Source organism: Hippocampus zosterae, chromosome 17, assembly GCF_025434085.1.
Source record: "Hippocampus zosterae strain Florida chromosome 17, ASM2543408v3, whole genome shotgun sequence".
Classification (NCBI taxonomy): Eukaryota; Metazoa; Chordata; class Actinopteri; order Syngnathiformes; family Syngnathidae; genus Hippocampus; species Hippocampus zosterae.
Window position 1 is genome coordinate 2,986,906 of NC_067467.1, and position 25,433 is coordinate 3,012,338.

Here is a 25,433-nt window from a genome sequence, read left to right on the forward strand (position 1 = left end):
CCCTGCCTGCTGCCAACATGGTTGCCTCCACAGTGACTAGTTTAGGTGTGATGCTCAATGGACGTTTAAACAGGTAAACACCATTTGTCCCAAAATATTCCCGGACCTGACATATTTTGTTTTGACCAAAACAACACAGGTCAACTCGGTTGTAAGACCGTGTAAAGCGTAGCAATGGTGTGTGCTACAGTTCCAAATTAGTGTCGCAAGACACAGTGTTGATTCGTCATTAGAATGACATCGGGCCACACATTTTTTGCACAAGAATACCTTGATAGCCTTGAGATTTCATTTTTATCCTGCACAGATTTCAGACACCCTGTGCCAGATGCAGGAAATCAGCCCAGGAATGTAACCGTCATCCTCCTCCATGTTTCACAGTAGGTACGTTGGTCTTTTCTTTGCTTCACTTCTACAACTGTAAACATGGAGCTGATTGGACTTGCCGAATGGCTACAACTGAATCTCATCTGTCCACATAACATTCTCCCGAGGCTTGACAATATACAGTACATATTTGACAACCTCCAGTGTCGTTCAGTCACCGATGATAGTCAACACATGGTGTATTAGAATAGACTGTTTTTATTGCAAACACCTAAAGATCCAAACAATATTCATAATTCATTTATTCTAAGGATTTTATAATAAAGACAGCTATCAGACGCAATGGAGTGACGTTTTATTTTGGCACACGGGCTAAAAATGGCCCTCAGTTCACACAGTCGGTGCAGTGCAGACTAACTCACATAGGTACACGATAAATGATGTTTTGTCTCCCTCCAGAGGATGATTTAAAATGCACCCCTAAAATAGAAGTCACCAAAAACGTAACGACAAAGCGCCGTACTATATTTACAATTTGATGACCAAAGTATATATTTGACAACTGAGAAGGGTATATTTTCCTTAGGTCTCATCCAATGTATTTTAAATATGTGAATGCGAAAATATGTTGAGACCTTTAAAAATGCTACTAAAAGATATATAATAATCAATTCAATAATGTTGACAATTTTCGTAAACCAAATCTAGTGCATAAACAAACTTTTTACCCGGTAAATTCTTGGCTTTTTCTTCATCATTTATCTTTTGCTCAAACAGGTGCTCCACTGATCGGAAGTCCAATGTGCTGCCTTCATAACCATGGGAAAACTGAAAATCTTGTCATGTCGGAGCATAAACTCTCCTACGTCATAATTTATGTGATGATGTGGATACATAATAGCGTCTTTGTGAAAAACAGTCCAGATATAAATATGTTTACTTATTTTTTTCTTTACAAACGGGCACGTGTTCACGGTTTCACCCATGAACATGATACATGATATTATATAGCCTACGATTTCGAGCAACTCTTTCATCAGCACCTTATCAGAGAAGGACGTTCTTTATAACGCCTACGTGTTCTGGATCACTTGAACGCAGCATCAACCGGCTCTTTGCTGACGAGCCTTCGCTTGTGGAAACAGCTGGTAGTTTCTGCCAGTGAGCAACTCGTGTCGAAAGCAACATATAGTGCGACGAAAGCACAAATTGGACTCGAAAGCGACTGACTCAGCCTCGACTTAACTCCCCGCTGGGGTTCTACCAGGGTTTGGGAGATGACATGTCTTAGTGTCGACTTGCCAAACACTTGTTAGCTAACCAAGTGGAAGCGTTGGGCAGCTAACGCTAGCTTAAGCTAATTTACGAGCACGCGTGGAGGTTTCCTGTCTGTGAGATTGAAGCGATTACTTAGTCTAAACATGACTCATATCCATTATAAATTTTCCTCCAAACTCAGCTACGCCACAGTGGTGTTTGACGGGCCGCACATCACGCTGACGGACCTGAAGGAGCGGATCATGGGCAGGGAGAAACTGCGAGCCGGCGATTGCGATCTGCAGATCACCAACGCACAAACCAAAGAAGGTAACGTGACATTGGCAGGCGTGTGCGCGTTGTTTTACTTGTTTACGTGTTGTTTTACTTGTTTATCGGATGTTTGACTGCTTGAAACACGGTAAGAAAACACGTGGTCGAGCCTTGCCAGCTGTCTGATGGGTCAGGATCAGTGGTGCGTTTAGAATTCTCAAAGTGCCTTCTCTATTTGTGTTGGCACAAATGAAAAATCTACAATCGTTAGAATTTGTCACCCCCGGGGGCGAAGTTTGCAAGCTTAATGCTACAATACATAATGTGAAAAGCTATTGACAGGCTAATGGATGGCATCAGTGTTGCAGTGCTAAGCAACGGATATTTGAACGCAAACGGTTGAGCAACATGTCGACTTGCAATAAATATTCACAACTATATATTCTTTATCCTCTGCAATACACAGCTAATATTACTGCCGCACTGAGGAGCTGAAACCATTCTTTAGTATATCTGTATTTATACATTATACTGCTCCCCAAAATGTTTGGATTAAGGCAGTTTTTAATTTGTATTTTATTTCAAACTGAAGCACTTGCTGATCAACTTTGCTTTTACAACCATTTTTGTCACTTGTTATTGTCACAAGCACACAATGTAGAAGAGCAAAAAAAAGTTGAAGGCAACATTAATTCTGGAACTCTTCTTAAAGTCTTACTTTTATTTCTCAGAGTATACAGACGAGGAGGGGCTCATCCCCAAAGGCTCTTCAGTGATTGTCAGGAGGGTCCCTAACATCAGAGTCTCTGTCAGGAAGACCCACAACACGTAAGTTTCAACAGTTCTGTCAAATACATGAAATTCCATTTTGCTTTTTAATCGCACTCATCTGTGGCCATGCAGCAGCATATGCTGCAAAAGGTTTCTGCTGATTGTGGACATTGCTTGTAATAAATGTATGAAGGAAGTCTTGTAAGGAAACTCAACCTTGTTGTGTTCAGAGTGGGAGAGCACGGTAGTTAAAGACCTCAGTGGAACACCCTGGTAAATAATAATTTATGTAAGAGATTTCTCGTGTTAATATGTAACCAAGAGGAGGTGTTTTTTCCAAAAAGGGAAAGAAAAAGTGACATGATGAAATGTTGCTCATCCAGAATGCTGACCAACAGGGTTATTCTTGGACAGTGTGCTCAAAATAACGAATACTTTGTATTTTTATGAGCACAAAGTGCTGCAACCATTTTTGTTAGGAACCTTATGGTGTTTAATATTCTGCTGCGTATTGAAAATGGGGCCTGATGATCGAGGAAAATCATCCAACAAAGTGTTTTCAGTGTAACATCTAATCATTAACTATGGTAAAAATTTTGTTTGTTTTTTTTTCATGTTGTAGTGAGCGCTCAGCTGCCCATTGCCACTTTGCCTCCGGAGTCGTCAAAGCAGTACGTAACCAAATCACCACACACTTCCTGCCACATCGCCATTGAGCACCTAACCAAAGAAGTCAAATAAGCAGTTATTCTTGCAAGTAAAACCTCATGCAAATGTCGGGCAAATTTGACTCTGCGACATCATTTACATTTGGGAGGTAAAAGGTGCTTGCCTGAGAGGCTGAGATAGATCATGCCGTCATTAATATTCATAGAGAAGACGCCAAACCCCAATTAATTGTTCATTCATTGTCATAAATTAATGTCAAATCTCAAATAGAGGCACCCTTATTTCCTTGCAGAACAGATATAAAATGTCTTCCCCTTTTGGTAACTTTCCATTTAATTTTACATTACTTCACAGTTTTAATTTACATGGCTGCAGTTTGTTACACTACACTTGAGCATTTTCGCATGTGAAAGCACAGCAGCAGGAGAGTATGTACTGTAAGTTGTCAGATAGATAAGCAAACAAACAATGCCGTGTGGGTGTTGTTTGTAATCGAGAAACAAAAACATCTGCTCGAGTAGCATACACAGCCTGAGATCTTAATAAAAATTAATACAATTTTAGACATACCAGGCCACTACACTGTCACATTCATATATTGTTCATATTTTTAGGTTTGACATAAGCAGAATCTTAGCCGCAGCTCTAATGATGACACAGTGCCGTTTCACATCATTGCAAACTGCATTCACAATATACAGCTTATTAAATGAGCACCTTGAATTTCGCTGGTCGATGTCTATGCATTGTGTCAATTGCAAAATTAACTCCAATTCGTTCCACCTCCAGCTGCTCTGTATTCTTGATTTAAAAACTAAAAATCAAAGGACACTTGAAGGAAAAATACTTTTCAACGATGCATCGCATTGCCATTGTACTCCGTAGATCAATCGACAGACAGCAACATTTCTCACTCCGGCCATATGCAAAGGCATCCTCTCAAATAAAATAAATGCCTAATGCCCACTGCAGTTGAGTAAATAACCACGATTAAAAAAAACAAAAAACAAATGGTATTTCCAAATGATTTGACATTGAAAAATAAACTATTTTTGCGACAGGTAAAGATCCGGTCAACTAGATGTGCTTCACTTCTTTCCACATTCTTTGTGCAAAAAGTTAATTTCAATAAAAAGGGTGTGCAAAGCCCCCCTCACTGCTTTCAGGCTCATTCAGTACAAAGGCATGCCAAGTTCGGCCAGGGCGGGCCAAACCTTATCAGGCCAGGGCTTATTGATGCCTGATAAAAAGTCAACGGTTTCTTCACCATGCTGCATCATGGCGTCAGCTACTGGGCTCGCGTCCAAAGCCGCAAGTCAATTTTGGATTACCGGTAATATCTAACTCTTGATACATTAAAAAAAAAAGTTTTCCATGTTTTAAAAGTAGCACGAATGGTTTGTATTGCCTCCCCACACAAAAAGAAGTTATTTTGCAAAAGCCTTTTGGCTTGAACAAAATACAATACACAGGATCATGCCTTTCCTGTGTTGACACAACAAACAGTTTAAAGTTTTTATTCTATCCGACTAAGTAGTGGTTTGATGACTCTATAATAATTTGAGAAAACAAATACAGTTTTAGTATCATGTACTTTAGCCCATCATAATTCTATAAACGAACATGATCTGCTTCATATAAAGCTTTTACTTGCTTACTGACCTGACTTGATTTTTCTCTCTGATTTCTCAGTAGGAGAAGTGTCTGCCTCTCCTTAGCATTGATCCCGTTGGGACTCGATAACGCTTGCTCTGTTTTTCTTCAAATAAAGGTTTTCTGATGAAGCTGCCCAATGTATTACGTGTTTGATTTCAATTGAGTGACTTCATGTTGTCAACTTTTTACAATTGCCGTCAACCACTCTGGTAGTGTACAAGCAGCCCATTTTCTGTTGAATGTTGATGGAAGACAAAAACTGTACTGATTCTGGAATATTTTTCAGACAATCTTTCAGGTCATTGATTGAGCTTTCTTGGCAGTAATTTTATTTTTTTAATGACCATAGTTCTTATTAGCGCAAATGTACTTTTTGTATTGTAAGAACAAGCTAGCTTTTGCTCGGCTATAAGCAATGTTTGCTATTATTTACCCGGTAAATAATAGCAAAGATTGCTTATAGCCAAGCAAAAGCTAGCTTGTTCTTATAATTGTTTGCTGATGGCTATTCTGGGCCATCTTCTCTGCTTGTTTCAAGTTATTTTTGTGTTGGTGTTGGTGACGACTCAGCAAATACCCGCATCATGGACGTTCAACTTTTAGGTGGAATACCATTGGGTGCCATTGTCCTGCTCTATTGTTGGATCACAAATCCCCACGCTTGTCACCCAGTATGTGAGCACGCTGACCGCTAAAGCCGAAAGTCAGCACTGACATACTTTGTGCTCTCCTCTTCAATGACAGGAAAACTGTCAATCCACAATTGTGTGAAGGCAATCATTACTAGCCGATTAATGTTCTGCATAATTGTGGCAGCAGGTTCGCTTATGCTTATTTTCAAAGGAGGCAAATAGACAATTTCATAATGCATTTTAAAACTCAAATACGCACTCGCATCCGATTTTGGTAATTTAAATGCATTCAAATGCCGTCTAAACGATGCTGTTCAAGAGGCATTCATATCAGAGGATTTATTATTGTTGTTGTAGTTTGCAGTGGTCTCTAAAATTTTGTTTCGCTGAAATGAATACACAAGAGTCGAGATATTCTTAGCAGTCACCTCTTTTCAATGTTTGTCAAAATGTGTGAAAATGGCTTTTGGTCGTGACGTTTTGCTTTATTTTGATTTTCCATACATGGCTTGAGGCAAAAAAAAAAAAGGAAATTCAAAAGCACCGCAATTTGGACTTGTAGTTTTCAGGATAGCAGTGTGTGCAGTAGCAGGAGAAGTTCTGGCATGGGAAGACGACGGTAATGTTTTTTTTGCCCATAAAAATGTGTTACACCACTAAACCAAGTGACCCCCCTCGGTGCCACGAATAAGCACGTACTTGTGCCTCAGGATTTATCATGTGTATATGTGCTTTTATTCAGTGTGGAACGTTGAAAGTCTCTCAATCTGGGGATTTTCAGTGAAACTGATTTGTGTTCAATTCTAACAGATGGATGACCACAGTTCTTCCAAATCTCTGCCTTTATTCTCCAAGGTACGCTCGAATTCGTTCCGTATTTACCATGTCACCCACTTGTGGCTAAATCTTTATTTTATTTTTTAAGAAATGTGCCGCGGTCGTTTCTTTTGGGCACACACAACTTTTCTCTCCGTGCAGATGGTGAACCTGGCATCCGCTGATGTGTCAGAGGATGATAAGATCAAAGTCGTGATGAATCAGTCCGCATACGACCCCATGACGTGAGTGATGCTCCCGTTATGGTCTTGATTCGTCGATATTCTTTCCTTCTTGGTAACCCAATGCTTTTCCTGCGTCAGTCTCTCGAGTTACAACAAAAAATTAGGTGGGGTGCTCCCTGCTAACTACACCTGTTTCCGCTGCGGAAACGCCGGACACCACATCAGGAAATGTCCATCCGCTGGGGTATGTAAGCAACATATCATAAATCAGTCCAAGCATTCACCGTGAGCTCTTACTCATAACTTTGTGTTTTACCGACGACAGGATAAGAATTTCGATGCTCCTCCAAAGATAAAGAAAAGCACAGGCATTCCTCGCTCCTTCATGGTGGAAGTGGACGACCCCAACATCAGAGGAGCCATGCTGACTAATTGTGGACGTTTTGCAATTCCTGCCATCGATGCGTGAGTGTATCTGGTTAGCTCCGTACCCAGGAGGTAAGACCAAGAGCAAATATGACTCATTTATTTAACCGCATGCCCGCAGCCAGGCGTACGCCGTGGGCAAGAAGGAGAAGCATCCCTTTTTGCACCAAGAAGAGAGTGAGCCAGAGGATGACAACATCCCTGTGCCCGAAGAACTCCAATGTCTGATCTGCCGAGACCTTCTTGTGGATTCGGTGGTCATCCCCTGCTGTGGAAACAGTTATTGTGATGACTGTGAGTATGGGGGCGCGCACACACCGAGTCTCACCCTGCTCGTCGTACTTTGACCTGGACGTGCTTTTCCTATGGAAGTTGTGTTTGTACATATCTTGTATTCCTCAGCGATATGGGTCCATCACACAGTTTGGCGTGGTCTTGAGCATGCAATACGTTGTTTCTTGCTAACCCCATGCTCCGGAAACGTCCTATTGACACGCTACCTGTCAATTTCTTGTGTTCAGGTATTCGTACAACCTTGCTGGACTCGGAAGAACACATCTGTCCCACCTGTCACCAATCTGATGTATCTCCTGACACACTGATAGCTAATAAATTCCTCCGTCAGGTAAAGTAGCAGATGGGTGGGGGGGTGGGTGGGGGGGGGGGTGAAATAATGAGTGGAAGGTTCTTTGTACGTATAAAGAGGGTGCAGTGGAACCTCCAAAGTTGAACGCACTCCATTTGCCTGATGCTGGTTGACTTTCCAAGTTCACTCTCTCTCCCATCGTCAAGTGAAGTAAATTTAGTTGGCGTTATATAACCTTCAACTTATAGCGCAAATGTTTTCATCAATATTTCAATGGGTCATACAAGTTGAAGCTGCAACTTGGGGAGTGCAAATTTTGGAGGTTTCACTGCTAATTCATACTCGCCTGATTGTTTGAATTGCTTTTTTTCCCCCTCATTTTCCTGTTGGTGTGCAGGCTGTGAATAACTTTAAGAAAGAGAAAGGCGATACCAAAAGTCTGAAAGGGAAGTCTGCTGCCCCTCAGTCACTCACTGCAACGCCGACGCCGAACCCCGTTCCTACTCCTTCAGCCACCCAACAAACGAAGAGCCACCAGGCCACCCGCAACCAGCAGGTCACCATCTTCATGACACGTTTCATCTCGGAAGTAGCGCCGCTTAGGACTTGTGAACTACCCAGCGTCTGCCTCTCATCTTGTTTTTAATCTCTCCTGTAATCTTCTGTCGTCTCCTGTCTCGCAATGCATGCAGGCTGACGTTAACAAGTCTGGGGCTCGTCCTGTTTCCGGCCTACAATCTTCGGTGTATGTATCCAAATTGTTGTTCATACGAATGGAACCCGTCGCCTGATAGAAGTTAATGTGTTCACTGGTAACGGCTGAAGAGCTCTTGCTCCGGTGCCAAAAAGCACTCGTCTTTTCCATTTGGTTTGATACGTTTTAGACAATCATGCATCGCCTACTTTAAATATTTGTAACTTGGCACAGATCTTTAGACAAAGGCTCCTTTGCGTTGTTTTTGCTGAGACCCTAAACACGTTATATTTGTGGGTTCTTTTGTCACTCGGAGTGAGAAAAGTGATGAATACTGTATTCATCTTACGATGTCTTCTTTTTACACAGTGAAGCTCCAGAAAAAACACAAGATGATTCGGTGGCTGTTACGCCTCCTGTGTTCTTGAGCAAAGACCCCGCGGCTGTTCAAACGCAGCCATCGACAATGGTGAGGACGCGCACACACATTCTTCAAATGGTGGGTGCCCAAAAAATTGGGAAATCGAGGGCCATTTGTTTCAAAAAATGTTTCTTGAAAAAAAAAATAATAATTATAATCCAGTGTTTCACAAAATTAGAAAACAACAAAAAAATCAGGATCATAAACACAGAAATGTCGACGTTTTGACGTGGTGTATTCAAGTAATATGCTCTCGTGCTGTTCACGCTCAGTGTTCTTCTTCCGCAAGTAGAAAAGCAAGCAGCTGGTCACGGTGTCGACTCTGCGATGCGGAAAAGGAAACAGCCGAGCTCTGGCAGAAACGGGTGCACATTAGCTTGCCGAGCGTCAACCAATAGTTTACCTTTGGCCCAGCAGTATGTGGTACAGGATGCGGGCTTACTCACTACGCGTGACCCTAAAACGTGATGTAACTGTAGCAAGCTCTCATAATGTCTACCATTTTTAATCCTTGAGTAATTTTGATGAAAGCGTCCCATAGACATGTCAAGAATTTAAAATTGTGGAGACAAAAAAAAGGTATATTGCCTCTCCTTTTGAAATTTGCTCTTTGGCTTCCGATCAGGTTCACCATGACCCAGTGCAGAAAACATCCTTAGGTAAGGAAGGCTTTAAACTGGACTGCTCAATATAATCGAGTAGCAGAAGTGCAGGTAGACGTTCATTTGTGTTTACTAATATGAGCGTGGCTGTTGTTCTTTCTCCCTCAACTCAAAGGTCAAACGCCAACCAAAGTGCACAGGTCAGCCAAGTATGTGTGTGCAGTTGCACTTTGTAAAACTTTGCCGCGTAACTTGTCCGACTCTGCAGTCAGGTCGACGCCATCCACGGTTTCACAACTCGTGTATCTTTCCCACAGTTCCTCCTCGTCCTCCGTTTGTCCCGCAGCAGTTACGAGTGAATTCCAGCCCCTCCCTCCCTCCTCATCCTCCGTTCCACCTGCTCCCCCGCCTCTCTTCCTCAGCCACCATTTCCACTCGTTCCCTCCAGGTCAGCAGTATCTCAGTCACCCGCCAGGACCCCCAGCGGGCCTGCCTAATTGGACTCAAACAAACCCTCAGGGTCCCCCCATCCCTCCCCTCATTCCCTCTTTCTCCCCCGCCATCCATCCTCTCACCCAGAGGGAATGGTTCAGCCATCACGGACACATGAGGGAAAGGTGAAAAACATGTTTATAAAGCAGTCACGTGATAAACATCCAAATTTTCATTCATTTGCGTGTAACTTCGTCCTTCAGGTCTCCCGGGACACGATCCACCTACACACGCTCCTCTCGTTCCAAGTCCAAATCCTCTCGCTCTTCAAGCAGGTCTAGCCGATCCCGCTCGAAATCCCATGGCCGATCAAGGTATCGCTTTTCCAAAAGAGGGGTTTTGTTTTTTGGGGGGGTTCGTTACTGCTACAAAGAATTTAATATGATTGGATTTTTTTAGAAACATGGAATTTCATTGTATAAAATGTACATGACCTTCTTATCCTGATTGTTTTGTTGTACATAAACTATTTAACCGTTTGGTAGAGTGTAGTCACCTTTAGCGAACACACGTCTCGTTCTTTTTCCTCTCTAAAGTATCACATTGGTTGCCATCGCTTATCGTCACATTTTATGCGCTTTTAATCACGGACAACACTTAAGTATGCCTTTCTATTCTTCACCAGGTCACCATACTCCCGCCACAGAGTCCCACACAGCCACACCAACCCCTCGCGCTCCTACAGCTACGCTTACAAGAGGTCCCATTCGCCCTCCTCATCATCTTCGCCCCGAGATGCTTCCCGTTCTACGTCGCGGTCGGATCACCGCAAAAAACGGCATCACAGCAAAAAGTCCTCTCAGAACAGCTGCAAATCCAGGAGACGAGCGGAACACCCGCCGGCTTCTTCCAGAAATGAGGTGGGTGCCGGTGAACCGACAAGCAGCCAGGAGATGGATATGGATTGCTACCAGCAATGGAAAAGACAATACAAAGAGTGGTACGACAAGTATTTCAGCAGCTACGTTAGCCACTACCACCAACTGCCACCTCCCCCGGATCCACTGTTGGCGGAGCGAGCAGAGGGCCGCTCGAGCAGGAAGTTAAACTCCTTCGACCGTCCGCAATATCCGCGCAGCCGTTCGACACGCCGCCATTCGACACGCCGCCATTCCCCTCCGTCTCAGTCGTCCAGCGATAGTCGCTCCAGTCACTCTCAATCTTCCGGCGAGGGTCGCTCCCCTCCGGCTCGATCTTCGAGTGACTGCAGCTCTCCTCTACCTCACTCGCCCGGTGACACCCGCTCGCCACCATCCGAGAACGCCGCCCCTCATCGCGGGAGCACCGAAAAGGACAGCCAAGAACAGGGAGCGACCGTAAAGTCGGAAGAACTCCCTGCCCTCAAACACGAGCATGAAAGAAAGATCAAATGTGACAAAGTCGTGCCAGAAGACCGCACTCGTTCCCCTGATGCCGCACCTCCAACAAGCAAGAAGGACAAAAGGAGGAATCACAAGACTTGCCGTGACTCAATCCCGGACAGCGATGCTTTGGAAGCCATCCAAATGCCACTGAAATCGAATCAAAAGGAAAAAGAAAGACAACGGAAACCGGAAAGTGAGAATAAATGTGAAAGAGGCAAAGACTCAACATCTCAGCGTCCGAAGGTCAAGCCCAGGGAAAAGGCTCACAGTGAGGTTAAAGACACACAGCCCGAAGGCTGCAAAGCGACTAAATCCGAGAGAAAGGAGAAAGGTGCGGGCGAGGAGAAAAAGAAAGAAAAAAGTCCTATCGCACCACCTGAAAATGGGCGCACCCATCTTGAAATCCCCGAGGTTGAATGTCCTCAGCCTGTTGACAAAGAAAAGCAACAAGAGCAGAAGAAAGACGAAAAGAAACCACTTCCCCCGAGAGTGAAAAACATCTGGGAGGAAGGCATGAACGTGAAACCACAGAAGAAGATTAGCATCAACATCAAACTGGACGGCAAGAGGCCTGAAGAGAAAACCGAAAAACAGGAATGGCCTTGTTCAGAAAAGAGCGATGCGAACGAAGATGCCGAGAAGGTAAAGGTCGAAGCTCCGCATTCCGAAAAGCAGCAGGCAACTGGGCCCCATGACCTTTGTGCAGCCCAAGAGGAAGACGGGACAACATCCCAAAAAGGGGCAGAGAGACAGAATCTCAAGGAGACCGAGGAAAATGAAAGCACCAGAATTGACGACGGCCGAAAGGAGATGAGCGACGTGAGGGTGGATGAGAGACTGACCAATAATTATGGAGAAAAAGAGAGGAAGAGTTTGAAGGAGAATGGAGAGGATGAGCGCGTGACAAAAGATGACGGAGGAAAAGAAAGAAGGATCGCGAAGGAGATCGAGGAGGAGGACGACGGGACAAATGTCGAGCGAGGACTCGAACCAGACGAGTCCGTTGCTCCTCCTGTTGAGAAGACGACGGCTGACGAGGCAAACGGCGAAGAGCCAAAACCAGAAGAAGAGCTGATGGTGGGAGTCGAGATGAAGACGAGAACTGATGAAAACGCTGACTGTGGGATGATGTCGTCTTCCAGTGAGAGCCCCGACATTGCAGCGCAGCATGACAAGTGAGGAATCCATATTTTGCTCGCCCGCCTTTTGTTTTCATCACATCATGGCGCATTCAAATGGAATCAGAACTTCATTTCTAGATCCGAAACTAGTATTCTCAGAGTGCCCTGCTCGCGCACGTCATCTCACTGCGCGACTGAAATGAGAATGACGCTTCTACCGATCCTGATTCCATAACGTATTCTCTTGCTTTTATGCTGCTCTGATACTTTGGAACACAGCAGCACTTTCATAGAGGACCGCGGGGAAGGCGAGGAGCCTCTGGAGAGCAGAATCCAGGGCACAACATCCCCACGGGAAGAGAAACGCGGTGAACGCGACGACGCGCCTGAGCTCATGCAGGTGTGTGACTCTTAACGTCCGATTGCCGTTCACCTTGATATTGTACAGTGCAAATAGTCGACTTTGCGCAAGATGAGCTTTGTCCATGTCGTATTTTGTGCGTGAGCGGCCTCGGTGTGTACTGCTCCTCTTCGCATCTCTGACGCGTGGAGCAAGTTAACAAATGATTGAGTCACAGCTGCTCTTTTCTTTTTTATTTTTTTTAGGTCCCTTTCTTCGAATTACAGAACCCCGAAGAGATGGAACAAGCGTCGCCTCCAACACCAGGGACGCCAGGCCACAGGGAAGCTCGGGGAGACGCTGAGCAAGAGAGTCAAAGGTCAGTTGAGATGCAGACGGATGATGAAAACAGGGAGAGAAACTCTCGTCTGGCGCTCCCTAGTGGCCAATACACAAGTGACAGCGGGGACACTGAGACGGAAGGAAAGATGGGATGTGACAGGCCGCGAGATGATGAGATAGACTGGAAAGATAAAGGGGAGGAAAAAGAAAGCCACCGGGCAAAAGAAGATACAGAAACAGAGTTGCCCAAAATCCAACTCCACTTAACATCTCATCATGCCCACAGCGGGGCCGGAGAACAGGAAGACGACATTGATTCAAGCAGCCATCTAGTCCATCACGAGTGTAAAAAAACGATAAATGTGATACCCGATGTAAAATCTAAAAGCACAGAGGAGGCTTCCGGCCACATCTATGAGATGGATGGACGGACGGGAGCTGACAGGCCAACAGATGATGAGGCAAACTGGAAAGATGAGGAGGGGAAGAAAGAAGAAGATCTGCCGCAAATCCAACCGTCCTTGACCTCTCATCATGCTGACAGGAAGTACAAGGAACAGGAAGTCAGCGTAGATGCGAGCAAGGAAAGCCATCTTGTTCATCACAATGACTGGAAAAAACAGATCAATGTCATACCCGACGGTGAGAATACGGAAAGTAATCTCAAGCATAGAAATAGTCCTCCGCCTTCCCTCGTTCACCTCTCTGAAAGGCTGCAAGGACCCCCAGAGTCCAGCGGGTCTACCCCGGCGCTAAAGCCGTCCGACGAGCCCCCGGCTAACGACCACGGTGAAGCCGAGCCCCGAGCATCCCCCCTCTCCAAACACTCAGACGCACCCGCTGTCAAGGCGAGACCCATGAGCAGAGAGGAGCTGTGGAAAAGGTACAAGCTGGAGAAACGGTTAAAAGAAAGCCAGCAGGACCGAGCGGGGACCGAGCCGGGGAGAGAAGCCAGCCGTAATCACGGCAGGCGGGCAGAAGCCGAGCGAGTCGGAGGAGAGAAGCCCTCTGGTCACGACAGCGACATCGTGAAGAAGAGTGAGCATGAAAGGAGGCCAAAGAAGCACAAGAAGGGCGCAACACACGAAGACGCTGACCCAGAAGAACTCGAGAGGAAACTGAAAAAGTCCAAAAGTCCACATGAGGGTTCTCAATGAAGAGGAATGCTTCTTTTGCCCTCCTTTTTTTTCTTTTTTAAATACAGTGCTTGTCTGGATTTGGTTCTTTTTTTTTTTCATGTTAGAATCGGATGAGAGTCATCCAAGAATGAAAGTGAGTGAAATGCCAAAGAAAAGCACTTTATTCTTTAGATGGAGCTGAAAATCAAGCCAGGAAAAGTTACATTTCCCCCCCCCCCCAAAAAAAAACAAAAACAAGAATTTGACTGCCACATTTGCAGTGCACAAAGAATTGCGGCGGGTGACATTTGTGGTTCACGTCTCGCGATTCAACCTCTGTTGCCTGTTGGTGTAAATCTCATTTCAAAAGGCATGCTGCTTATAGGTTACAAGAAAATTTTGTTTCTCCTGTTTTGTAGGAAATTAAAAAAAATTATGTTGGTGACTGTTGGCAAAGTTTATTTTCTTTCCATTATGTTAAATATCTCTCACAGAATCAATCCAAACTGAAGCATTGTTGGCATCACGGGTGTGTGTTTTGTCTCACTCATGATGTCCGCCATCCCCACGGCCGCGGTGCGAGCGAGATGACAAATTTCTGTTGTCGTCCGCGCTGGCTGAGCGTGCGTTCCGTTTAATTAGCGTGACCGTGCGAAGACTGAAGGGTCATTAAAATGTGGATAAGAGTGGCTATTATGTAAATTGCAATGTTGCCTTGTCATCACAACAAAAGCACGGCCATCGTCCTGACACATGCCACCGATTTTTTTTTTTTCCATGCCCAATCATCATGCAAATCACGGATGATTTTAAAAATATCGTTTTGGTCAATTTCAAAATATATATATATATTTTAAATAGTGCAGGGTAGTCTTAGGTAGCAAATAAGACGTCTTAAACTTGGTGGAAGTGGCCTAAAATCTTTCTCTTGTTGCTCCAGCAAGCGTTCCACCGTGCTGCCCTGCAACAAAACCAAAATGTTCATGATCAAAATTATTTTTGCTGCATGAAAGTTTGAAATGTTAAGGATAAATGGGCGTGTCTATTTGCCTGCCTGCTCGGTCTGTGTGTGGGCAATGTGTAATTCGATGCTCTCATGAATAAGTTAGGCAGGCATCGAACACACACACATGCACACAATTAATAGTGGACAACTATTGTAGAGTTCCTATTAATTGTGAATATATATATATATATACACACACACACACAGTATATTTCGAGCATGTATTTTGCACATATGCACGTATTTTGACCGTATCTAGTCATACACCTGGCTAGAAAATGCATGGCCCTCTATAAAACAATGAGGGGAGAAAAAAAAGGGGAAATGAGAAATTCAAGTGTTAAAAAAAAAGTATTTATAGCCTCACATTGCTGATACTCTTGAGGACAATCTACTCTTGTAAAGGGAAGCAGATGTGGTGAGCGGAAATCAAATGAAACCGTTTGATGGTGGTGGTGGTGGTGGTGGGGGAGGGGTATGCCATTGCACCGCTGTGTCGAAATGATGCACAAGCTCTGGATCCTGCTCTGTGGTTGCCATGGTAACGCCTGCCCCACTGCCAGGCCACAACCGTGCAGATACACACACACACACACACACACGCACACACAGTGGTAATGAGAGACAGCAACATGCCAGGACAATCTTACCACACACTCATGCACACCACCACCCCCCCCCCCCATGTCCAAGAACATTAGTGAGCAGACAGTTGGGGGAGGGTGCGGGGGTCAGTGTGTGTTGATGCACAAGAGAAAGTTAACCAAGGTCAATTGGGGCAAAATGCATCAAATGGGTAAAAATGATCATCTGCGGTGGTGTTCCAATTAATCAAATCTTGATTGGATTTGTGCTCACTGAAGTGTTTCTTTTTTTTTGTCCTTTATTTGTTCAATGTCATCTCTTTTCATCTGCTTTCTGCTGACACTTCTTCTCCTCGTGTCACATCATCCCGCTCCTCTTTTGTCATTCATGCTTTCAAATGCACCTTCTCCCTCTCTGTCGGTCTTGCTCCGCAAGGGGTCCCGATGGCTGTTCACCACCAAACAGAAGGCCAGTGGTGGTCCGGTACATGACAATGGCTTTTGGCTCAGCCAAACTTTATTGTATCACGAGCCAGCTCCCTCCCTCAACTGTTTTAGCAATCAAACAGCTTCACTTGTCAAAATGTCATTTTTCGAGTGTCAACACAGGGTGCCGACATGTTTTGAGTTTGAAAGATTCAAACATTGAAATCGTGCATTTCATTTTTTTTTCTTTGCAAAAAGAATGAATAACACAATGTAACCTGCAGTCGGCACTCGGATGAACAAAACACTGCGGAAGAACATCTCATGACCTTTCAATGTTACTTTTTTGATGTGACCAAAGAAGTATTTTCCTGATTTGGTCCCAAACCTTTCCACGGTTTTCTTCTGAAGCTGCACACTGCGTGCCTTTTTTTTTTTTTTTTTTTTTTGTGTGGCGTCGTAAAACGCCGCAACTCCGAGTGCTCTTTGACCAGAGTTCTGCATGAGCTCCTGCGGTAATAGAGGTGAAAGGGCAGCACTTGATAGGTGATATGTATGCAGATGAGAGGCAATTTAAATAAAAGTGTGCATATCTTATCATCAGTATCTGCATGATGAGAGAAAGCTCCTGCTGAGCGCCCGTTTAAGATATCCATAATGGAACGATGTCGTGATGATATGCCATATACTGATACCCATATGGTGAGTTTGTTTTGGTGCGGATGTGCTATTTCTAGATTCACGGGGTCCCTTCAGTCGGCATAACTTTTAATGGCTTCCAACTGGAGTGAGGTTTTTGAGTCCCCCCGCTGGCCCCCCACTACACATCCTCTCTCTCTCTCTCTCTCTCTCTCTCTCTTTTTCTTTCTGTCCTCACAACTCACTTTCTTTTTACATAGCGCCACATTTGACTACAATTATCGATGCTACCCTCTCTGACCTCTGCTACAATGAGCCGCGCGTGTCCTGGCGCTACACCTGATAATTCGTTCTCGTGGACGCGAATGTTTCCCAGATAATACGACATGAGGATGTTACAGTTTAAAGAAATGTTCATACCATAATGGAGCTACAGTGAATCCCTTTTTTTTATCTCTGTAGATGCATACCAGACAAATGCAACCCAAGAGAATTAAACATTGTATTTAATTAAATACCAGAATGTTCGAGCCGTTGAAAGTTTGTCCCACCCGCCCCCGAAACAAAAGTTCACTAGCGATGGCACGGCGGTTGGCTAGTTAGCATGTGCTTGCGTGGGTTTTGAAATCATTTTAACTGCCTGGACTTTATTTTTGGTGTGGTTTAATTGTGCACATGAGTGAAGTTCTTTTTCTTTTGGTATTTTCGCAGCGAGTGCAGTTAGTAGCAGGCGTTTGCGCCGTTGTGGGAGTGAACGCGGCCGACCAGCTTCCCAGCCAATGGAAGCGGCTCCTGCCATTCCCTTGAGAATCGGTTACTTACTTTTGTGATTTGATTATTTTATGGGTTTTGCAACAAATGTAAAGAAATCGGGAAGCGATGAAACTGTATGCAGCCCACACATTAAAAACAATTGCAAATATTCATCTTTAATATTAGACAGTCGAAAATGAAGACCTTGAGCAAGTCTTGCATTTGTTTACTTTGTTTTTATGATGAACTTATGACCCGCAATCGACTCCGAAATAGGGCGGAGCCTGGCTGTTCATTACAGTATGAGCAATATAATTCATTAAATTATCAATTGCTCTGGATAAGCTTACCGGGCAAACCGTACGGTAAGAAGATTGCGCTCACATCCAGCACATTTAAACCTAATGTTACGTTTAAATGACATGATATCGGGTATATTATCTTGAAGTCACAACAAGATTTAACCACAATGTTATCGTCATGAGCAGACAAATCCTTAAGCAGCCGACATCATTCCTGCATTCCCATTGGCGATTGACAGGAACCTTTGCTCATGTCTTTCTTGGCCATGCCTGATAACGATGTCGTTATGAAGATGCACCGACCGCAACTATGCAAGCAGGTTGCTTGTGTGTGTGTGGGGGGGGGGTGTCTTCAGGAAAATGAACGGCAGCGTGTGTCAATATGAGTGTGAATGATTAAACCACCGCGGGTCAGCATACAACACGCGACTTGTCAAGGTCGCCGCCTGATCTGTGCCTACATTGCTCACAGGCGCTCGGTTTCTCCTCATGTGATATCTTTTTGCAAGAATGGGACTCTGTCACTTTTTTGTTTCACGTCGACTCATGTTAACATTGGTCCTGCAGAAAAAAAAACATCAATTCAGTATTATTTCAAGGGTTTCGACAATGCCATGATTGTTACGTAATTGGGGCTCAAGTCAAAGCTTTCAGAAATGGTTTCTTCCATCCACATTTAATAAAAATTCTGGCCGCCTTTTAGTTTGCGTGTTATCACCGTGGCTGACTGACGACGTGGAATTTGAACTTCTGCCACGCGAACAACAACACACTTTTATAGTGCATAGAAAATGGTTACCATGGAACACCTTTGAATGACTATTCATTCTTCTTCCACGAGACTCCAACTCAAAACCAAAAACAAACAGCGGGGTGGAAAACGGTAGAGTGGTATTTTAGAAAATATGATTTGAACAGATCGCCATGTCTTGTTTACAAGCTCTTTAATCTAATCGTATTGGAAAGTAAACACAGATCCCGGTGGTAAATCAGTAAGGTATTTGACTGCTTTTTGCCTCCGGTAGGTTAATGTTCAAAGCAGCCACCCGCAACCGTGCAGTCCCGCTAAGACCCGCAAAGCAACTTTTTTTTTCAAATATTTACACCTTTTTGCTGTCGTTTTTGAAATTCTTTTCAAAAGTATTTCGATTGCACTTGTCCTCATTCGGGTCATGGGAGATCTGGAACCTATCCCAGCTGACTTTGCCCGAGAGGCGGGGTAGAGCCTGGACAAGTTGGCAGCCAATCGCAGGGCGCCTGAATAAAAGCCTTCACGCTCACATTCTTATACTGTATTAATTTCAGCCCGCAACATGTCAGAGGCTCCGCAGACAAACTTGAGAACTTGAGTTCAGTCATCGGTGGGCCAAAAGAAAGAAGACACTACTTTTTGTTGTTATTAGATTTACATTTTATATTATTTCATTCCCTACAAGCTTCTGTCAAAACAGTTTTTTTCATGAATTTTAACATCATTTGTCATTTGTCACTGAAACCTGATTTAGACAGAAGCCCGAACTCTTCCATCATCTCGGATCTGCTTCTTTTTTTCCTTTTCTCTTTTTTTGACTCCCCTTTGTGTTTCTCTCAGAGATGCTTTTGATTTTGACATTTTCAAAAAATAATATGCACATTATTCACTTTATGACAAAGAAAAGAAGCCTTGTGAAAGGCAAGAACAGAGTCAATCATGCTGAACATTGCCAAGACATTGAGTCCATTTCTCCTGAAAAAAAAAAAAACTGTGATCCAAAGTAGGTGCTTCCAAGATGCAAATATTTTACCACGGTCGCTTTGCCTCACCATGTACCACGTGAAAAGAGAAAGGAGAGAGCCATGCAGTATGAAGGTTAATGTTAGGTTGTTAAATTGTTGACCATTTATTTTCTGTACCAATTAACCCGAGAGTCACAGAGTACAGTTCAATTGGGAAGGTGTGATGCAGCTTTTAAATCAAAACCAATTTTTTGGGATGCAATATTGTTTTGTCATATCCCGAACAAATCAATAAACAAACAGATTATTGGTAGATGAGATTAGATGAGGGGTTTGCATCAATATTGATGATTCAAGAATGTTTCGGTTTTAATGCGCAACAGTTCGATTCAATGGGCTTGTGATGATTTGATACATATCTGGATGTATTTCTATCAGTTGTTTCGGTGGAGGTTGATGCGTGTTCATGCTGGGGGGAGGGTGGGGACTGGTTTCGTATCAGGAAAAATAAAGCAAAAGCAAAACTTCTTTTGAACAATGTCATTGTCGTTTTGTGAGTCACATCCGCTTAACTGCCCAAGTCATTCTTGAATGTTTTCGATGACAACCATTTTTAAATAGCTGTAATACGTCTTACTTTTTAATTTCTCGACTCATCTAGTCGTATGTGGTTGGGTTCAGTGAGAGGAAGTGGAGTGTTTCCCCCACCGCGCTTCCCCTCCCCCAGTCACAAACGCGTTCAGCCGAGCAGGCCGCCGCCCCCATTCGCCCTCCCTTCCTCCCTCCCTCCATTCGGAATCGTGCACGCGCACAGCGGCGAAAGCAAGCAGATCTGGAGCTAACAGCTAAATGCTAAAGGTTAGCTAGCAGCAGCAGCGAGTTAAGAAGAAAATGGCGATCGTGCAGGACGAATGCCTCCCCTCGTAGATGCTGCAAACGCATTCAAGGAATTCTTTTTAGCCTTACAGTCGGCTTTCCTTTTCCACTTTGTTGCACTTTATTCTTCAATGAGGTGAGCCTTTTTATTCCACGGTTTTCTTTTTTTTTTTTTTGACGGCCCTCAATGCCCGGCTATTGTAACCTTAGCCGGCGTCATCGACACCGGAGGGACTGGCGGAGATAAGTTCCGCCGCCGCTGTTGTTTTAGTTGGCCGAGCTGCGCTAACTCGCTATTTAAGACGAACAGGTCGTTTTTAAGCAGTTTGCAGAAAAAAAATAGGACATGCATTTTCGCATTTCTAAAGGTACATCTGTTGGCCACGTACCTTTTGCATTGATAGGTAAGATAGCTAGCATTAACTAGTTATAGTCATTTGTAACCTCAGCTTCTATAATGCGTTTTTTTCAATATAATTTCATCGATACTATTCTTGCTCTCTCTTTTGAAATTCTTTCCAGGGCTAGCAAAGCCCGATGAAAGAAGACCCACCGTGCTAGTTTAGGTGTTGGTTTTCGTGACTTTTATTATAACACCCTCTGTCGGTAAAGGGGCGCCCATCAGCTGGTTCATACCCAGTAAACACGACCCTACATCGCCTTGCTTTTGCGCTTCGATGCTTGAGACTTTTATGAAGCGGGGCAGACGAGGTCACGGCACACGAAGGTTTTGCGCAGACTCGCGACAGGGCTTTTGTTAGTGTTGGTCGCGCAGGAAAAAATACCAGCGGAGGCGAGAGGAGCCATGTTGGTTAAAGCCGTGAGTGGCCCAACAACTGAGATAATGGCCGATCGGGACCCGAGCTGTAACTCTGACCTAAACGCTCTCTCGCGCTCTACCTTTCTCCGTCTGCACAAGGCAGACACACGCACACCCACACGCACGCACGCACACTTCGCTGGACCCAGAAGACAGTGGCTTGCCTCCCTGTTGTGCAGAGCAACTTGTTTTCCAGCATATTTGTCATTGTTCACAGACTCATTGATAATAATTGCGGCCACCGTTTGTCTGCGAGCATTTGTTGTGACATCACTAAAAGTCGAAAGTCGAACACTAATTGCAAGCCAATAATATCCTCTTGGTTGTGAAGAGATTCGTCACATGACATTTCGGGATGTTAACCATGTCTGTGTTTCTTTTATTTTATAGATTCGGAATTGGAAGCTTTTGCCACCAAAGAAACTGAAGCATCTTAAGAGGTGTGTGAGTCCATTTTGAATGTCTAATTCACGCACACAGTATATCAATGTGGTCAGGGCCTTCCGTGCTGGCCGAAACTAGATCAGAAGCACTTGTTTACGAGGGCCCAACCGTTTTGATTTTCGCAAGGTCATCAATCAAAGTGATGTTTGTCGATAGGAGAAGTCACAGACAGACCCAACAATTACGTAGCTCTGTCGAGTCGTCATTTTAGCCTTCACGTGCCTATAAATAACGATGGAAATGTGTTGTTTGCTCTTAGATAAACGAGGGCGGAGTACGGCATCAGGATTCGATTGTTGTCCTGTTATCATTTTTAAAAATTCCTCATAAAAAAAGCCATGCAAGGGGCCCAACTGTCACTTTTTGCACGTTTTAATTTACGTTTGTAGCGATTTGCGTGTGCTAACATGCAGTGTGTGTGCTCGGCCGGTCGATGGGTAGCTGACGCTTATGCAAGCACACGCAGTTCCGTTTGAATTCAATTGGAAGGTCTGGTTTGGTCTCGGCCGCATTGTGCTGAGTAAGCTTTGCTGTTTTAAATCGCTCAATGAGAAGCCCACGGTCCTGATGTTTTGTGTGCGCACAGATGCTTGTGTTGAGCTTATTGTCTCTGTACACTTTGTCCACACGCAGCCGCACAAAAGAGCTCGAAAAAGGCAGCTCGTCCATCACCTGCATGTGCAATTTCCCGAACTGGATGTTTTTTTTTTTTTTGGGACCATCAACCTGCTCGTCACTTGTTTGTTGCTCACGGTGTGAAAATGCTCCAGTGGAATTCAAACACAATCAGGGAAATTAGTCAACCTCTGATTTTGCTTGCATTAAAAAAAAAATGACAGATTCGAAAAATATCTCATCCAAGTTTTTTTTTAAATTGGCAATGCATACTGTACACTGCTGTAAATAACTTTATTTAACATGTCTGCAATTATCAAAATTGTTCAGCCAATGTTCCATTTTAACACAAAGTATGATGCAAATGTGTCAATGATGAACCTCAAGTTATAATATAAGAAAAGCTTTATTTGTCTCACAATGTCGAAATTCCCAATTTGCAATATCAAACAAGTGACGCACGTTTACCACGAGAAGCAAGATGGTGTGTGATGTCAAAATGCTTTGCTTCTCCTTGTCGGTAGCAAGGTTGAAGTACCAATTTAGGTCATTATAATGGTTGCAGAATGTCCTAACGTTGTTTACTTTGACTTTTAATGCGCGCAGTTATTCCACTTTTGCAATTGGGCAGCATCCAGGCTAGAAAGTGTCGATTTCAAGAGCCAAATTGGCCATTTTATAATTGGGCGCAAGTCTTGGCTTGGCTCTCGTGGCGGATTTACAGAAATCTGAGAATATTAAGGCTAGACAATTTTTAAAAAAAAACAAGGGCTCTCCATGATTGATTATCAAAAATAATTATCGATTGTCGATAAATCGTTGCGCCTCGAGAGCCAACTCTTTTTCCAACCGAATTGGCAAAATTAGCGCGACCTGAATTGGCCCCCGTAAGTCGCTGATGGAGACTGGTGAGAAAGCCATTGTGTCATCCATACAAAGCCTTCTCTGTCGGGCTGCTTGGATAGAAAAGGTAACTTACTTGATGCCTTTTAATTGAGTGATGGCTTGACTGAAAAGGGGGGGGGGGGTTCCAGCGTTAAGCCGCCATGAGAACATACTCATGCAAATCCATGCAAATTCTCTCGTGTGCTGCATGCAAATTAGCCACGCGACCATCCCCCGGCTTTTGTTCTTCCGACAGGGTGGAGGGAGGGGGCGGGGGGGGACAACCGTGTGTATTTCTAGGCAGCCTTTGATGTCTTTAGGTCATGTTTGGGTGCGCGTCTTGCATTTGGGTCTGAGGTGTGTGATTAATGCTTCCTGCGGGCTACAAATAGAATCAATACATGATTCCCTTTTCACCGAATGACTCGATACGATTTGCCAAAACGTACGCCTGCAATGTTTTGCGACTGCTCTTGCGGCATCGGATTTCTGATTCCTACCCCCGTCATAAACCCAGAATAGTTTAGAATTGTATGCGCTATAATTAAAAGCTTTTGTCAGCAGGCGTTGTCCGCCACAAAGTGTCACTGCATTCCCTGAAGTTATGATCATTTAACGGGAAAAGAAAAAAAAAATCACAGAAGCGTTTCCTAGTTGGTTGATTGTTGTTAACGTCTCTGTAGATTGCTTTTCCGTTTGTTTGGGGGGGCCCTTTGGTCGTCAGCGTGCCAGTCACAAGTAGCGATTATTCAAAATGGCGCCTGGCTTATCGTCACGTGTCGCCGAGGCGTTTTTCTCCTCATCGTTATCACAGAATTTGATGGAAGTGATGTCTGCGCGACACCTCGGCTTCATCTTTTCCAGCGTGTGCAGATTTGGTTTGTTTGTCGGCCATGAACGCGAAACGCAAACGCTTGTGACGAGGTGCTGCTGTGCAAAGTATTGCCGTGGCTTTTTGTTTCCTCCCCACCCCCTCGCTTGCCGTACCGTAAATGTGGGAAATGTTGTTATTTGAGTGTCGCTGGATGCGAGTTGGTATGCACGCTCGACAGACGGCAAACTCATCTTTTTTTTTTTTCTTTATGCACTCAATTCACCTGTAACACTTGTATTTCTTAAAGGCGGCCCGGTAGTCCAGTGGTTAGCACGTCGGCTTCACAGTGCAGAGGTACCGGGTTCGATTCCAGCTCCGGCCTCCCTGTGTGGAGTTTGCATGTTCTCCCCGGGCCTGCGTGGGTTTTCTCCGGGTGCTCCGGTTTCCTCCCACATTCCAAAAACATGCGTGGCAGGCTGATTGAACACTCTAAATTGTCCCTAGGTGTGTGTGTGAGCGTGGATCGTTGTTCGTCTATGTGTGCCCTGCGATTGGCTGGCAACCGATTCAGGGTGTCCCCCGCCTACTGCCCGGAGACGGCTGGGATGGGCTCCAGCACCCCCCGCGAACGCACCCCATCGCCTTCACCCCTTTTTTTTCTCCAAATGTGTGCTGAATAGTAGAGTAAGCTCTTCAGATATTTTCACGCATTTGAAACGGAACAGAGACCACGGTTCGTGAAAAGATATTTTTGGAACGTGAATCCCGTTCATCAGTCTGGTGACGTGCCTCCTGGGCAGGTCGTAAATGGATGCTTCATGTTAGTAGTTACTTGAGATTTATTGAATTTTTTTTGTTTTCTTTATTCTAAGTGTCGACACTGTTGAATGAATTTAAATATCATATTTGACAAAGATGTCTCCCCCCTACCCCCTGAAGGTGGGGGGGAGACATAAAAACCACTTTGTCACGGTCATTTGTTAGATGCAGGTTGATAACGAGCTCTGGTTTGGTACCATCAATAATAGTTTTGTTTCCTGAGCGTCTTTCTCTGGCGTGAGATAACCAAAACCATAAAAAGCATTTCCAATCGCAGCTATGCGGTTCTTGTGTGCTTCACGCTCTCCTTTATTCCGACTTGAATTTTTTTTTTTTTTTTTGCCACTCCTGGTGCTTGCTTTCCCCATGTCAGCTGTAGTTGTCGGGGGGGGGGGGATGGGCGATTGTCCGCCCATTCATAAACAGATGCTGCCTGTATTGGTGTGTGTTTTCTCCGGGAGGCTCCCACCATGCTCTGCTGTTGTTGTTGTTGAACCCACAACCATCTGCTGAGGTACTTGATGGTTGGATGGGAAGGAGCCTGGCTAGGAAGAGCAGGTGAAGGTATAGCAACCCTGAGTGCGGGCGTGGCAGCTTTTACGTTGATCAAATTAGTCATCATAATTCAGATATCGTGACATT

At 44.4% G+C, this 25,433-nt stretch overlaps 2 protein-coding genes and 1 long non-coding RNA gene across 7 annotated transcripts in view; 2 read left to right on the forward strand and 1 right to left on the reverse strand.

Moving 5' to 3' along the window:
* Positions 1–1,411: 1,411 nt before the first annotated feature.
* Positions 1,412–14,321, forward strand: rbbp6 (retinoblastoma binding protein 6). 2 transcript variants are annotated; one of them, XM_052049219.1, is made up of 19 exons: positions 1,412–1,914; positions 2,589–2,685; positions 3,251–3,299; positions 6,396–6,440; positions 6,564–6,646; positions 6,725–6,830; positions 6,912–7,051; positions 7,134–7,306; positions 7,534–7,637; positions 7,996–8,154; positions 8,291–8,343; positions 8,662–8,761; positions 9,339–9,372; positions 9,491–9,515; positions 9,633–9,932; positions 10,011–10,121; positions 10,433–12,346; positions 12,572–12,692; positions 12,899–14,321. In XM_052049219.1, the coding sequence occupies exons 1-19, from the start codon at positions 1,749–1,751 to the stop codon at positions 14,129–14,131; spliced, it is 5,013 nt and encodes a 1,670-aa protein (XP_051905179.1). In that variant the 5' UTR covers positions 1,412–1,748; the 3' UTR covers positions 14,132–14,321. The 2 variants fall into 2 exon arrangements, with proteins under 2 accessions (XP_051905179.1, XP_051905180.1); XM_052049220.1 differs by having other exon boundaries at positions 12,575–12,692.
* Positions 6,489–7,474, reverse strand: LOC127589940 (uncharacterized). Its single transcript, XR_007959520.1, has 2 exons — positions 7,341–7,474; positions 6,489–7,280 (listed from the first exon to the last, which is right to left on the reverse strand). It is a non-coding gene; the product is annotated as an uncharacterized LOC127589940 (long non-coding RNA).
* Positions 14,322–20,308: 5,987 nt separating the features above from the next.
* Positions 20,309–25,433, forward strand: part of LOC127589896 (trinucleotide repeat-containing gene 6A protein-like) — a 28,966-nt gene continuing 23,841 nt past the window's right edge. For 2 of the 4 annotated variants that reach the window (XM_052049216.1, XM_052049215.1), the window contains exons 1-2: positions 20,309–20,530; positions 21,605–21,654. The gene's annotated coding sequence lies outside the window, so the exon portion shown is untranslated. The remainder of the gene's footprint in view (positions 20,531–21,604; positions 21,655–25,433) is intronic. The other 2 variants (XM_052049217.1, XM_052049218.1) reach the window with 1 other exon arrangement.

What these genes read in the sequence shown, in the direction of transcription:
- rbbp6 (XM_052049219.1), top strand. Translation starts at nt 1,749, where the DNA reads ATGACTCATATCCATTATAAATTTTCCTCCAAACTCAGCTACGCCACA. An exon ending in CACGGACACATGAGGGAAAG is followed by an intron (nt 9,933 to 10,010) that starts GTGAAAAACATG and finishes TTCGTCCTTCAG; the next exon opens with GTCTCCCGGGACACGATCCA. An exon ending in ATTGCAGCGCAGCATGACAA is followed by an intron (nt 12,347 to 12,571) that starts GTGAGGAATCCA and finishes TTTGGAACACAG; the next exon opens with CAGCACTTTCATAGAGGACC.